Below are 12,959 nucleotides of genomic sequence, written 5' to 3' on the forward strand. Positions count from 1 at the left end.
CCAGTGTTTTTCCTATGCTTTCTTTGAGGATTTTTATTGTTTCATGCCTCAAATTTAAGTCCTTTATCCATCTTGAATCAATTTTTGTGAGTAGAGAAAGGTGTAGGTCCAGTTTCAGTCTTTTACATGTAGATATCCAGTTTTCCCAGCACCATTTATTGAATAGGGAGTCTTTCCCCCAAGGTATGATCTTGTTTGGTTTATCAAAGATTAGGTGGTTGTAAGATGTTAGTTTCATTTCCTGGTTTTCTATTTGATTCCAAATGCCTATGTCTCTATTTTTGTGCCAGTACCATGCTGTCTTGACCACTATGGCTTTGTAGTACAGACTAAAATCTGGTATGGTGATGCCCCCAGCTTTATTTTTATTACCAAGAACTGCCTTAGCTATACGGGTTTTTTTCTGATTCCATATAAAACGCAGAATCATTTTTTCCAAATCTTGAAAGTATGTTGGTATTTTAATAGGAATGGCATTGAATAGGTAGATTGCTTTGGGAAGTATAGACATTTTAACAATGTTGATTCTTCCCAGCCATGAGCACTGTATTTTCTTCCACTTGTTAAGGTCCTCTGCTATTTCCTTTCTTTGGATTTCATAATTTTCTTTATAGAGGTCTTTCACCTCCATTAGGCATATTCCTAGGTATTTCATTTTCTTTGAAGCTATGGTGAAGGGAGTTGTGTCCTTAATTAGCCTCTCATCTTGACTGTTATTGGCATATACAAAGGCTACTGACTTGTGGACATTGATCCTGAGACATTACTGTATTTTTTGATGACTTCCAGGAGTCTTGTGGTTGAGTCTTTGGGGTTCTCTAAGTATAAGATCATGTCATCAGCCTAGAGGGATAGTTGGACCTCCTCTGCTCCCACTTGGATTCCCTTTATTTCCTTGTCTTGCCTAATTGTATTGGCTAGAACTTCCAGCACTATGTTGAAAAGTAATGGTGACAGAGGACAACCTTGTCTGGTTCCAGTTCTAAGAGGAAAAGCTTTCAGTTTTACTCCATTCAGTAGAATCTTAGCTGTGGGTTTGTCGTAGATAGCTTCGATTGGTTTAAGAAATGTGCCACCTGTGCCTATACTCTGCAGTGTGCTAGTTAAAAAAGGATGCTGGATTTTATCGAATGCTTTTTCTGCATCTATTGAGAGGATCATATGATCTTTATTTTTGCCTCTGTTAATATGGTGGGTAACGTTTATGGACTTGCGTATGTTAAACCAGCCTTGCATCCCTGCGATGAAACCTCCTTGATCATGATGTATGACTTTTTTGATGATAAGCTGTAATCTATTGGCTAGGATTTTGTTGAGAATTTTTGCATCTATATTCATGAGTGAAATTGGTCTGAAATTCTCCTTTTTAGTTGGGTCTTTTCCTGGTTTTGGTATCAGGGCAATGCTTGCTTCGTAGAACGTGTTGGGGAAGATTCCTTCCTCCTCAATTTTTTGGAATAATTTCTGCAGTATGGGTATAAGCTCTTCCTTGAAGGTTCGATAGAATTTTGGTGTGAAGCCATCTGGACCAGGGCATTTTTTTGTTGGAAGCTTTTTTATTGTTTCTTTAATCTCAGTGCATGAAATTGGCCTGTTCAGGAGCTCTCTTTCTTCCTGGTTAAGTCTAGGGAGAGGGAGTAATTCCAAATATTGACCCATATCTCTCACATTGTCAAATTTCTGGGCATAGAGTTTCTGGTAGTATTCAGAGATGATGTGTTGTATCTCTGTGGGATCAGTTGTTATTTCCCCTTTATCATTTCTGATTGAGGTTACTAGAGATTTTACTTTTCTATTTCTCGTTAGTCTGGCCAAAGATTTATCTATTTTATTTATTTTTAAAATAAGTCTTCAAGGTCTGTTCTGTACCCAGGGGACCTATAGCCAGAAACTGATTGCATCTGCTTAAGACAACATTGAAGTCCTTAGGCAATGAGGATTTTCAAATTATAATTTTAGAGCTCAGTGAGAAAAGCAGAAAGAGTGGGTTATAAGAAGCAATACTGTTTCTCTTGGTCTTTCCTTTTCTTTATGGTCATTCTATAGTAATTCACAGTCTGCAACCACAGTAGGAAGATGGCTACAAGCAAAAAGGTCCGAGCCAACTCTGGTTACCAAATGCCTTGTGATAATGTGGAGCAGGTGCAATGACAGTCCTTCTCAAAGGGTAGAATTAATTGTGCCAGAGCAGGATGACAATGCAGCTAATTCTGCAAAACTAGAATTCTTCTCTCCATTTTTAGTTTCAAATATATTCCTTGCAAAAACTTAAGTAAACAGCAGGGAAGGAAAACAGCATGTCTCTGCCCACCCCCCAACTCAGTTCTTCAGCCGGGACCCTGTCTCTGTCACAACACAAGACAGAGTAACAGGAGAGAAGTGTACAGGTTTATTTAAGGTAAGTCTGTGACATGAAGCCTTTATAAGGAAATGAGGACCTAAAGAAAGAGATAAACCTGAGCATGTTGTAATGCTGTTTGATGAAGGAACACTGGATGAAGTATGTGACCTGAAGACTCATGAAGGGGCTGAGTGTGGCCCATTGGTTCAGAGTCCTCTGGGCCCTTCCATCTGGAGGAATGAGGATACTCCTTTCCTCTGGGTACAGGGAAGGCAACTCGCACAGGTCTTGTGACCTGTCTCAAGGGAGAAGGGGGAGCTCAGAGTCCTTCCTGCACCTGCCATTTCTCACATTTCTTCAGGAAGGAAGATGCCTTCCATACAATATTCAGTATGCCAGAAGGCCGTACTTTGAAGCCGCCAGATAGCAGCTTATCTGCCAGATTATCTGCCAGACAGATTATCTGCATTTGTAGTTATTAAGTAAAATACTCGTTTGTTTATTTCTCTGAAGCACATTACTCAAAGATGGAGACTTGAGAGTAAAGTGTGGTCAGGCTCAAGAAAGTGCTTCTCTTTACCTAGACCAAGAATTCCCAACTCAGCATGTGAACCTGGTCCTGTATCATTCTCAGTTCACAGAGATCAGTCACCGTATACTGTGCTCCTACCACACCAACATAGAAGAGCTTTTTTCAGAAATTGATCACTGCTTAGCCATCAACCGGAGCGTTCTCCAGCAGTTGGAAGAAAAGTGTGGCCGTGAGATCACAGAGGAGGACTGGCAGAAAATTCAAGTGCAGGTAGGCTTTGGACTGGCAGCCTGGTCAGTAAATGGAATCGGCTGCAGTTCCCTGGGGTCGGTAAGGGATGGCATGTGAGTGGGGTGGGGTAGCAGCTTCTACAGGACTCATTTAGGGAGCCTGTAGGTGTCTGCACCTGCAGTGGGACCCTGGACCTTTGTCATGAGCTCAAGGATGGCTGCCAAGGTCCCTTCAGTTGAAAATTCTGGTGGGCAGATGCTGTTTTGTGAACAGTGAATGCAGCAAAGGAAAAGGCCCACTGTGCAGGCCACCCTTCTGGACAGTCTCCCTGTGAGTCCCAGCCTGCTTGTGTCTGTCCTGGCCATGGAAGAAAAGCCAAGACAGGGGGAAAACTTAGTTTAAAAAACCATAAAATTAGGAAAAATTTATGAGTTTAGTAGATAAACTATTTGAAAAGGACTGCTCCTGATTGTTTAATTAAGAGGATATATATATATAAAACAAATGTTCAGCATTTTAGAAAGTAACTTTGTTTCAAAATTGCTTATCATGGTGGGTTACAGTCCTCCATGTTTCACAAGAGTAACAGAATATATACATGTTAATAATCAATGTTACTTTTTTTGTTTGTTTTTACCTTTTTTAAAACTTTTTTTTGTTTTTCTTTGATCATAACCATATACATTTATGGGGTTCAGTGTACTACTTTGATACACAATGTGAATGCTTACATTGAACTGATTAACACATCCATCACAATTATATTCTTTTCTTAATAGTTTTGAAATGTACCATTGCATCATGCACATTAGGTGAGGTCCACCCCAAAATCCCCCGCTCCTGCTGCCTCCCCCATCCCTTCCCCTCTCTCTCTTCTCCCCTTCTACTTTCTGGACTATAGTTATGTTTTACCATTTGTATGAATGTAGGTGCTTATATATTGCTTTCATAGGACTACTGAGTACATTGGATAGTTTCTTTTCCATTCTTGAGATACTTTACTAAGAAGAGTATGTTCCAGCTCCATCCAGGTAAACATAAAAGATATGAATTCCCCATCTTTTTTATGGTTGCATAGTATTCCTTGGTGTATATATACCACAATTTGTTAATCCATTCATGGGTCGATTGGCATGTGGGCTGTTTCCATGTCTTGGCAATTATGAATTGGGCTGCAATAAACATTCTGGTGCAAATTTCTTTGTTGTATAATACTTTTTGATCATCTGAGTATATACCTAGTACAGGAATTGCAGGATTGAATGGTAGGTCTACTTTTAGTTCCTTGAGTAGTCTCCAAACTTCTTTCCAAAAAGGTCATATTAGCTTGCATTCCCACCAGCAGTGTAGAAGTGTTCCCTTCTCTCCACATCCATGCCAACATCTGTAGTTTTGGGATTTTGTGATATGGGCTAATCTTATTGGAGTTAGATGATATCTCAAAGTGGTTTTGATTTGCATTTCTCTGATGATTAAGGATGAGCATTTTTTTTTTCCTGTGTTTGTAGGCCATGCGCCTGTCTTCATCAGAGAAGTTTCTGTTCATGTCTCTTGCCCACATAGAAAAGGAGTTATTCTTTTCTTATTGATTAGTTTGAGTTCTCTGTGGATTATAGTTATCAGACCTTTCTCAGAAACATAACCAGCAAATATCTTCTCCCATTCTGAAGGCTGTCTGTTTGCTTTACTTACAGTGCTCTTGGCTGCACAGAAGCTTTTTAGTTTAACCTGATTCCAGTAATATATTTTTGGTGTTGCTTCAATTGCCGGGGGATAAGGGGTCCTCCTCATAAAATACTCTCCCAGGCTGATTTCTTCAAGTGTTTTCCCTACACTCTCTTCTAGTTTTTTATAGTTTCATGTCTTAAGTGTAAATCTTTCATCCAGTGAGAATCCATTTTTGTTAATGGTGAAAGGTGGGGGTCTAGTTTCAGTCTTCTACAGGTTGCCAGCCAGTTCACCCAGCACCATTTGTTAAATAGGGAGTCTTTCCCCCACTGAATATTTCTGATAGGCTCATCAAAAATCAAATGACGACAAGTAGCTGGGTTCATCTCTTTGTTCTTTATTCAGTTCCATAAATCTACCTCTCTGTTTTTGTGCCAGTAACTCTATGCTATAGAGTTATAGCATAACCTAAAGTCTGGTAACGTGATTCCTCCTGATTTGCTTTTATTTCTGAGTAATGTATTGGCTATTTGAGGTTTTTTCTGATTCCATATAAAATGAAGCACTATTTTTTCAAGCTCTTTAATGTATGACAATGGTGCTTTATATATAGGGATTGCATTAAATCTGTAGATTGCTTTGGTTAGTATGGACATTTTAACAATGTTGATTCTTCCCAGCCATGAGCATGGTATGTTATTCCATTTGTGGACGTCTTCAGCTATTTCTTTTCTTAGAGTTTCATAGTTCTCTTTATAGAGATCTTTCATGTCCTTTGTTAGGTAAATTCCCAGATATTTCATCTTCTTTGGCACTACTGTAAAAGGAATAGAGTCCTTGACTATATTTTCAGCTTGGCTATTGTTGGCATTTATAAAAGCTACTGATTTGTAAGTATTGATTTTGTATCCTGAGACACTGCTGTATTCCTTGATAACTTCTGAGAGTTTTGTAGTTGAGTACCTGTGATTTTTCAGGTATGGGATCTTATCATCTGCAAAGAGTGAGAGTTTGATCTCCTCTGACCCTATTTGGATACCCTTGACCGCATTCTCTTGCCTGACTGCAATGGCTAAGACTCCCATTACTATGTTGAATAGCAGTGAAGACAGTGGGCCTCCTTGCCTAGTTCCTGATCTGAGTGGAAATGTTTTCAATTTTACTCCACTCAGTATGATACTGGATGTGGGTTTGCTGTAGATGGCCTCTATCAGTTTAAGAAATATTCCTTCTATACCTATTTTCTTAAGTGTTCTGATCATGAAAGGATGCTGGATGTTATCAAAAGTTTTGTCTGCATCAATTGAGAGAATCATATGGCCTTTTTTATTTTATTGAAGTGATGTATTATATTTATAGATTTGCATATGTTGAGCCAACCCTGTAATCCTGGAATAAAACCAACTTGATCATGGTGTATAATTTTTTTGATGTGTTGCTGAATTCTGCATGCTAAGGTCTTATTGAATATTTTTGCATCAATATTCCTTAATGATATTGGTCTATAATTTTCTTTCTTTGTTGAGTCCTTTCTTGCTTTGGGGATCAAGGTGATATTTGCTTCAAAGAATGTGTTGGGAAGTATTCCTTCTTTTTCTATGCTTTGGAAAAGGTTGTATAAAATAGGTACTAGTTCCTCTTTAAAGGTTTGATGGAATTCTGATGTGAAGTCATCTGGTCCCAGACTTTTCTTCTGGGGAGATTTCATATTGCTGATGCTATTTCCACGATTGATATAGGTCTATTCAAGATTTCTAATTCTGTCTGGTTGAGTCTAGGAAGGTGGCGTGCTTCCAGGTATTGGTCTATTTCCTTCAGATTTTCATAGTTCTGGGAATAGAGTTCTTTGTAGTTATCACTGCTCACAGCAACCTCCAACTCCGGGGCTTAGGTGATTCTCTTGCCTCAACCTCCCGAGTAGCTGGGACTATAGGTGCCTGCCACACCACCCAGCTATCATTGAGGATTTTTTTTTAATTTCTGGGGTGTCTGTTGTTATTTCTCCTTTATTGTTTCTGAAAGATGATATTAAAGGTTTTACTTTTCTTTTTCTGGTTAGGTTAGCCAAAGGTTTATCAATTTTATTAATCTTTTCAAAAAAACAACTTTTTGTTTTATTGATCTTCTGATTGGTTCTTTTGTTTTCAATTTCATTTTAGTTTTGCCCTAATTTTGGTTATTTCTTTTCTTCTGCTGGGTTTGGGGTTCTTCCTTTTCCAGTTGCTTGAGATGACCCAATAACTTGTTGTCTTCCTCTCTTTCTGTTTTCCTGATGAGGGCTTCCAAGGCTATAAATTTCTCTTAGCACTGCCTTTGCAGTATCCCATGGTTTTGATAATTTGTGTCTTCATTATCACTTCATTCCATAAATTTGGTTATTTCCTTTTTAATCTTGTCCTTGACCCACCTATCTTTCAGCATATGATTATTTAGTTTTCATGACTTTGAGTATGAAGATTCCTTTTGCTGTTGAGTTCAACTTTTATTCCATGGTGGTCCGAGAAGATACAAGGAATAATTTCTATTCTTTTAAATTTGCTGAGGTTAGACTTGTGTCCTCAGATATGATCGATGTTGGAGGATGATCTGTGGGCTGATGAGAAGAATATATATTCAGTTTTATTAGGATGAAATGTTCTGTAGAGGTCTGTTAAGTCCATTTGTTCTAGGGTCAGGTTTAAGTCTAATATTTCTTAGTTTAGTTTCTTCTTGGAGAATCTATCCAAAACTGTCAAAGGGGTGTTAAAAATCTCTAACTATCTTGGTGTGTGTGTCACACTTTATGGGGGCAAGACATGATTGCAAGAGGGACTTTACCTAACAATTGCAATCAGTGTAACCTGGCTTATTGTACCCTCAATGAATCCCCAACAATAAAAAAAAAAAATCTCTAATTATTATAGTGCAGGAAGATATCAAGTTATTCATATCCATTAAATTGAGGAGCATTCTGGTAGGGTGCATAAATATTAATTATAGAAATCTCTTCATGTTGGGTATTTCCCTTGACAAACATGTAGTGACCTTCCTTATCTTTATCTTTGTTGATTTAAAGCCAATTGTATCTGCAAATAAAATTGCAACCCTGCTTTTTTTCTGGTTTCCATTTGCCTGTATTATAGATGTCCATCCCTTCACCCTGAGTCTATTTTTATCCTTTAAGGTAAGATGAGCAGCAGATATCTTGTATGCAGCAGATATCCTGTCTGAGTTTATGTATCCAGTCAGCCAACCTGTGCCTCTTTAGAGGGCAATATAAACCATTTACATTAATTGAGAGAATTGATAAGCATGGTTGTGTTTAGGGTGTCATGTTTTTCGGATGTCCAGTGGACATTTTTAATCCTTTCGCCTTTGGTGGTAGAGCATTGTGCTGGTCATTGTGGAGGATGGGTCTGAGAATATCCTGGAGAGCTGGTTTAGCTGGATACAGTATCCTGGGATGAAAGTTATTTTGTTTTAGGAGATTGAAGGTCAATGACCATCTTCTTCGGGCTTGAAACGTTTCGGCTGAGAGATCTGCAGTCATTCTGGTATTTCTCCCTTTGTAGTTGATGCTTTTCTTACATCTGGCTGCTTGCAGAATTTTCTCCTTTGTCTTAACTTTGGCAAAGTTAATAACAATGTGTCTAGGGGATGCTTTATTTGGATTGAGGCTTGCTGGGGTTCTGAGACTGTCTACGATTTGAATTTCTGTATCTCTTGCAATGCTTGGGAAATTCTCCTCTATGCATAATCTCTTGGAGTAGAGCATCAATGCCTTTAGGACCATCCTCTTCTCCTTCAGTAGTTCCTATAAGACAAATATTTGATCTTTTGGAGTGATCACACAACTCTCTTAGGGAATGATCAGTTTTTGCTCTCCATTTGTCTGCCTCTGAGCATTTGAGAATGTTCAAAAGCTTTGTCTTCAATTTCAGAGATCCTTTCTTCTGCCTGGTCAACTCTGTTACTGAGGGATTCTACTGTATTTTGGAGCTCGTCGAATAACGTTTTCATTTCCTTGAGCTCTGCTGTCTCTTTTCTCATTATGCCCATATTTTTGGTGACTTTGTCTTTGAATATGTTAATTTCTTGAGACAACTTTAGAACTACTCTTTGGATTTCAATTTCCAACTTTTCTTCCATTCTATTTATCTTATTTGCAATCCATATTCTGAATTCTGTTTCTGACATTTCAGACATCTGTCTGTGCATGGCATCTTCAGTTGTATCTCCTTTATTGTCCTTGGGATGGGGTGATTTACTTTGGTTTTTCATGTTGCCAGAGTTTCTCCGTTGGTTCCACCTCATGTTTATTTTCCATTGTTTGGTTATTAGAACTGGTAGGGTGAGGTTGAATTGGGGGACTAGGTAGTAGAGTTAATCAGACCCTTACCAAAGTGCTAGGCTTTGTAATTGTGGCTTACCCCCTACAACTCTTCAAAGGCCCCTGTCAGTGTTCTCGCTGGAGACTCTGAGGACCTATTTGGTGAGACAGCACAAGCTGGCTCTGTTCAGAAATCAGCCAACCTCTATCCTATCCTAAGAAGCCATGGTATTAGGTAGGTAGGTTTAAATCTTGGCTATGGAGAGATACAGACAGCTGGGGTGCCCAGCCCCCAACATTTAGTTCTTTTCCACTACAGAACTTCAAAGGTCAACCTCAGAGGGTCCCCAGGTGGACAGCCCCAGATGCAAATTCCAATCAAATTGTTTCGGGCAGTACAAACCCTGCTCAACAGAGAGGGATACAAGGGTCTCCAACAGTTTACTTGGAGCCAGGGGTCCACGCCCCCACCTGCCACTCAGTCCACACTGGCGCCCACTTCTTTGATCACACCCCTGCCCTCTGGTCTCAGTCCACACCCAGCAAACCTCTGCTCCCTGGCTCTGTTAGAGTCAGGGGACCACAACCCCACCCATCAGTCTCAGTCCACACCCTCCAAGCCTCTGTTCGGCCCAGTTGGAGTCAAGGGACCACACCCCCTCACCCCCATTCTCAGTCCATACCCAGCTAGCCTCTGCTCTCTAGCCCAGTTGGATCCGGGGACCAGCCCCACCCACCAAACTCAGTTCACACAGGACAACCACTCTCCTACTTGCCAGCACCGTCACAGCTGGGGGTCCTGCACCCCCTCCCACCAGACACAGCCAGAACTGAGGGTTAATACCACCACTGGCTGGACAAAGTCATAACCAAGGGACTGCTCCTTCTCCTGCCAAGTGTACCTTTCTTCCTACACCCTCTTTCTTCCCCACTAGTCACAGATTCAGTCCTGATGTTTGGCAGTCCACACTATGCCCAGATCTCTGAGGAAAAGACCAAACACTCTGCGCTCTGCAGAGGGCAGAACTTCAGACTGCCATGCAGTGGGGGAAGGGTGGACTGGGAATTCAGAATTGTGGGGGGAAATATTTGTTCAATTTTATGCCAGGCGGGGTGGTGTCTATGTTCACAAGTGTGACCTCAATGGAGAAAGCCACCTGGTGTTCAGCAGCTCTCTCCAGTGAGGTAAAACGAGAGCTTTTGTCCCCTGCTCGCTCACTGAGACCCCATTAACAGGCCTCCCGCTTGGGGAAGGGGTCTCCTGTCCTCTAGTCAATAGGCTTTGTATCTGTAATTTGTTTACTTGAATGCTCGTCCTTGGAATCACAGCTTGCCAAACTTCTTTCTTGGCTCAGCTCCCCACCTTTGGCTTCATAGAGTCTCATTCTGTCTAGTTTTTCTCCCTCTGGTCTGGAACCTCTGCTGAGGGTTGCTACTAGTCTGCTATCTTCCTAGAATTCCAATCAATGTTATTTTAACATGGAGTGAACCTCCTTCGCTTATAGGAAACCCATATACATCTCTTGGCACATAATTCTCATGGAAGTAGCTTTCTATCATAATGGAACTCATCCCGTAACAAGACATTTCTTCTCTGCCTTGCAGGCTCTTCACCGGGAGGCCTCCGAGTGCTCCATCTGCCTCACCCCCCTCTCTCTCAGCCAGGCATCTATGGGGGTGTGGCAGCGGCCTCGGGAGACGGTCCTGCTGTCCTGCTCACACATGTTCCACCACACGTGTCTCCTGGCTTTGGAGGAGTTCTCCTCGGGAGACAGTGCTTCTTTCCACACTTGTCCTCTCTGCCGCTCTTGCTACCAGAAGAAAATTCTTAACTGTTGAATTTATATTCAGGAAAAGTTATATAATTCTGAGAAAAAAAGTTGACATTAATTTTGGATGAACTGCATGAGTTGGGGTTAAATAGTACAGTGTAATCTGGTCTCTAGTGAAATAAACTCTTGGTAGTTGCACATAGGAAATCTGACAAATCATCTAGCTTTAGTCTTTAGTTTATAAAAGTATCAAATTCATGAGTTTAATCACTAGATATAAATGAGGAATGGCCAAAAAAAATGAGCTTACTTAAAAATCACTTAAAAAAATTGAGGTTAGTGAAAATATAGCTAGTGTCTGACCAACAAGCTAATAAACTAAAAATACTCTTTAAATAAGTTCTAAATGTTTTCCATTAATACTTAAAGTATCTTAAAGCCTATTCCTAACATTTATTTTGTAATAATTGCTGTGTTTCTATGTAATAAATTACTATTGTAGTTAAACCCTTTGAACATGTAAACCCAAAATATAAAAATAAAATACTCAATGGTATTCAACATGAGAAAAATGTTACATCAAATTTTAATGACTTATAGCAATAAGCAATATATAGCAATGTTTTAGTTTATACATACAGAAAACCATGGCCAGGCAATCTTAGCACTCTGGGAGGCTGAGGTGGGTGGATTGCCTGAACTCTGGCTGGCCTCAGCAAGAGCAAGAACCCATCTCTATTAAAGAGAAAAATACCCAGGCATCATCACACACGCCTGTAGTTCAGCCACTCTGAAAGCTAAGGCAAGAGGTTACTATGAGCTGTGACGCCACAACACTCTAGCCTGGGCCAACAGAGTGAGAGGCTCTGTCTCAAAAAAATAAATGAAAAACAAAAATAGAGGCTCGGCGCCTGTAGCTCAAGCGGCTAAGGCACTGGCCACATACACCAGAGCTGGTGGGTTCGAATCCAGCCTGGGCCTGCCAAACAACTATGACAACTATAACCAAAAAATAGCTGGGTGTTGTGACGGGCGCCTGTAGTCTCAGCTACTTGGGAGGCTGAGGCAAGAGAATCGCTTAAGCCCAAGAGTTTGAGGTTGCTGTAAGCTGTGACACCACAGCACTCTACCCAGGGTGACAGCTTGAGACTGTCTAAAGAAATAAAAAATAAAAATAAATATATATATATATTACATTTCCAGGTGGTTGGATATTTTATTGCTATTTTTATTAGTGATCTTTTTGTTTCATTTGATCAGAGAACATAATTTTCCCAGTTCTATTTCCTTAATAATGCTTATAAAAACAAGTGTTTCAGGTGGTGCCTGTGACTCAGTGAGTAGGGCGCTGGCCCCATATACCGAGGGTGGCAGGATCAAACGCAGTCCCAACCAAACTGCAAAAAAAAAAAAAAAGAAAGAAGGAAGGAAAAAACAAGTGTTTCTTTCTTGTCTGTTAAATGAGGTTGTTTATCTAGTGTAAGCTGACCTGGGGTTGGTCTAAACTGAATCAGACCCAGATATGTTCCACGAGCTTTATGAATTTGGTTTCTTGTATCTGCAACCAAGGAGTTCTGATAAATACAAGAGAGCACAAATTAAGGGGTTTTGTTATACAATGCCTCTGAGATTTTGAAATAATTTAACTTATAAAACATGTTGAAAACAGTACATGATTCTCATATACACAAAACCCAGCTTCTCTTCATGTTAACACAATCACAGTAACAATTACCTAAACCAGAAATGAGCATTGATACAATACTGCTGACTAATTTACAGACCTCATTCAAAGTTTACCATTGTCCCTGGGACATTTTGTAAGAATGAACTTCGTCAATGTACATGCTAATCTGTCTAAAAGAACATATCTTCCAAGTTATAAACCATGTATATATTAACAGTAAAGTCATTATAGTACCTGGACTTTTCCAGGCAAAGGAGACTAAGTCACTACCAAGAGAGCTCCATAAAATCAAGAGTAAGTCTAAGTAGTCACATTCAAAACACAAAGTCAGTGTTTGGTACCCTAAAAGAGAATATTCTTCAAAATCACTTTATAATCTGTGCTAATGAGAGGTTCAAGATGTAGGAGTTAGAAATAAG

At 39.9% G+C, this 12,959-nt stretch overlaps 1 protein-coding gene across 3 annotated transcripts in view; it reads left to right on the forward strand.

Moving 5' to 3' along the window:
• Positions 1 to 12,061, forward strand: part of RNF32 (ring finger protein 32) — a 50,572-nt gene extending 38,511 nt beyond the window's left edge. For all 3 annotated transcript variants that reach the window (XM_053609386.1, XM_053609388.1, XM_053609387.1), the window contains 2 exons: positions 2,976 to 3,143; positions 10,687 to 12,061. In XM_053609386.1, coding sequence (XP_053465361.1) covers positions 2,976 to 3,143; positions 10,687 to 10,920 — 402 coding nt within the window. In that variant the 3' untranslated portion in view covers positions 10,921 to 12,061. The remainder of the gene's footprint in view (positions 1 to 2,975; positions 3,144 to 10,686) is intronic.
• Positions 12,062 to 12,959: the final 898 nt, after the last annotated feature.

Source organism: Nycticebus coucang, chromosome 11 (assembly GCF_027406575.1).
Source record: "Nycticebus coucang isolate mNycCou1 chromosome 11, mNycCou1.pri, whole genome shotgun sequence".
NCBI lineage: Eukaryota > Metazoa > Chordata > Mammalia > Primates > Lorisidae > Nycticebus > Nycticebus coucang.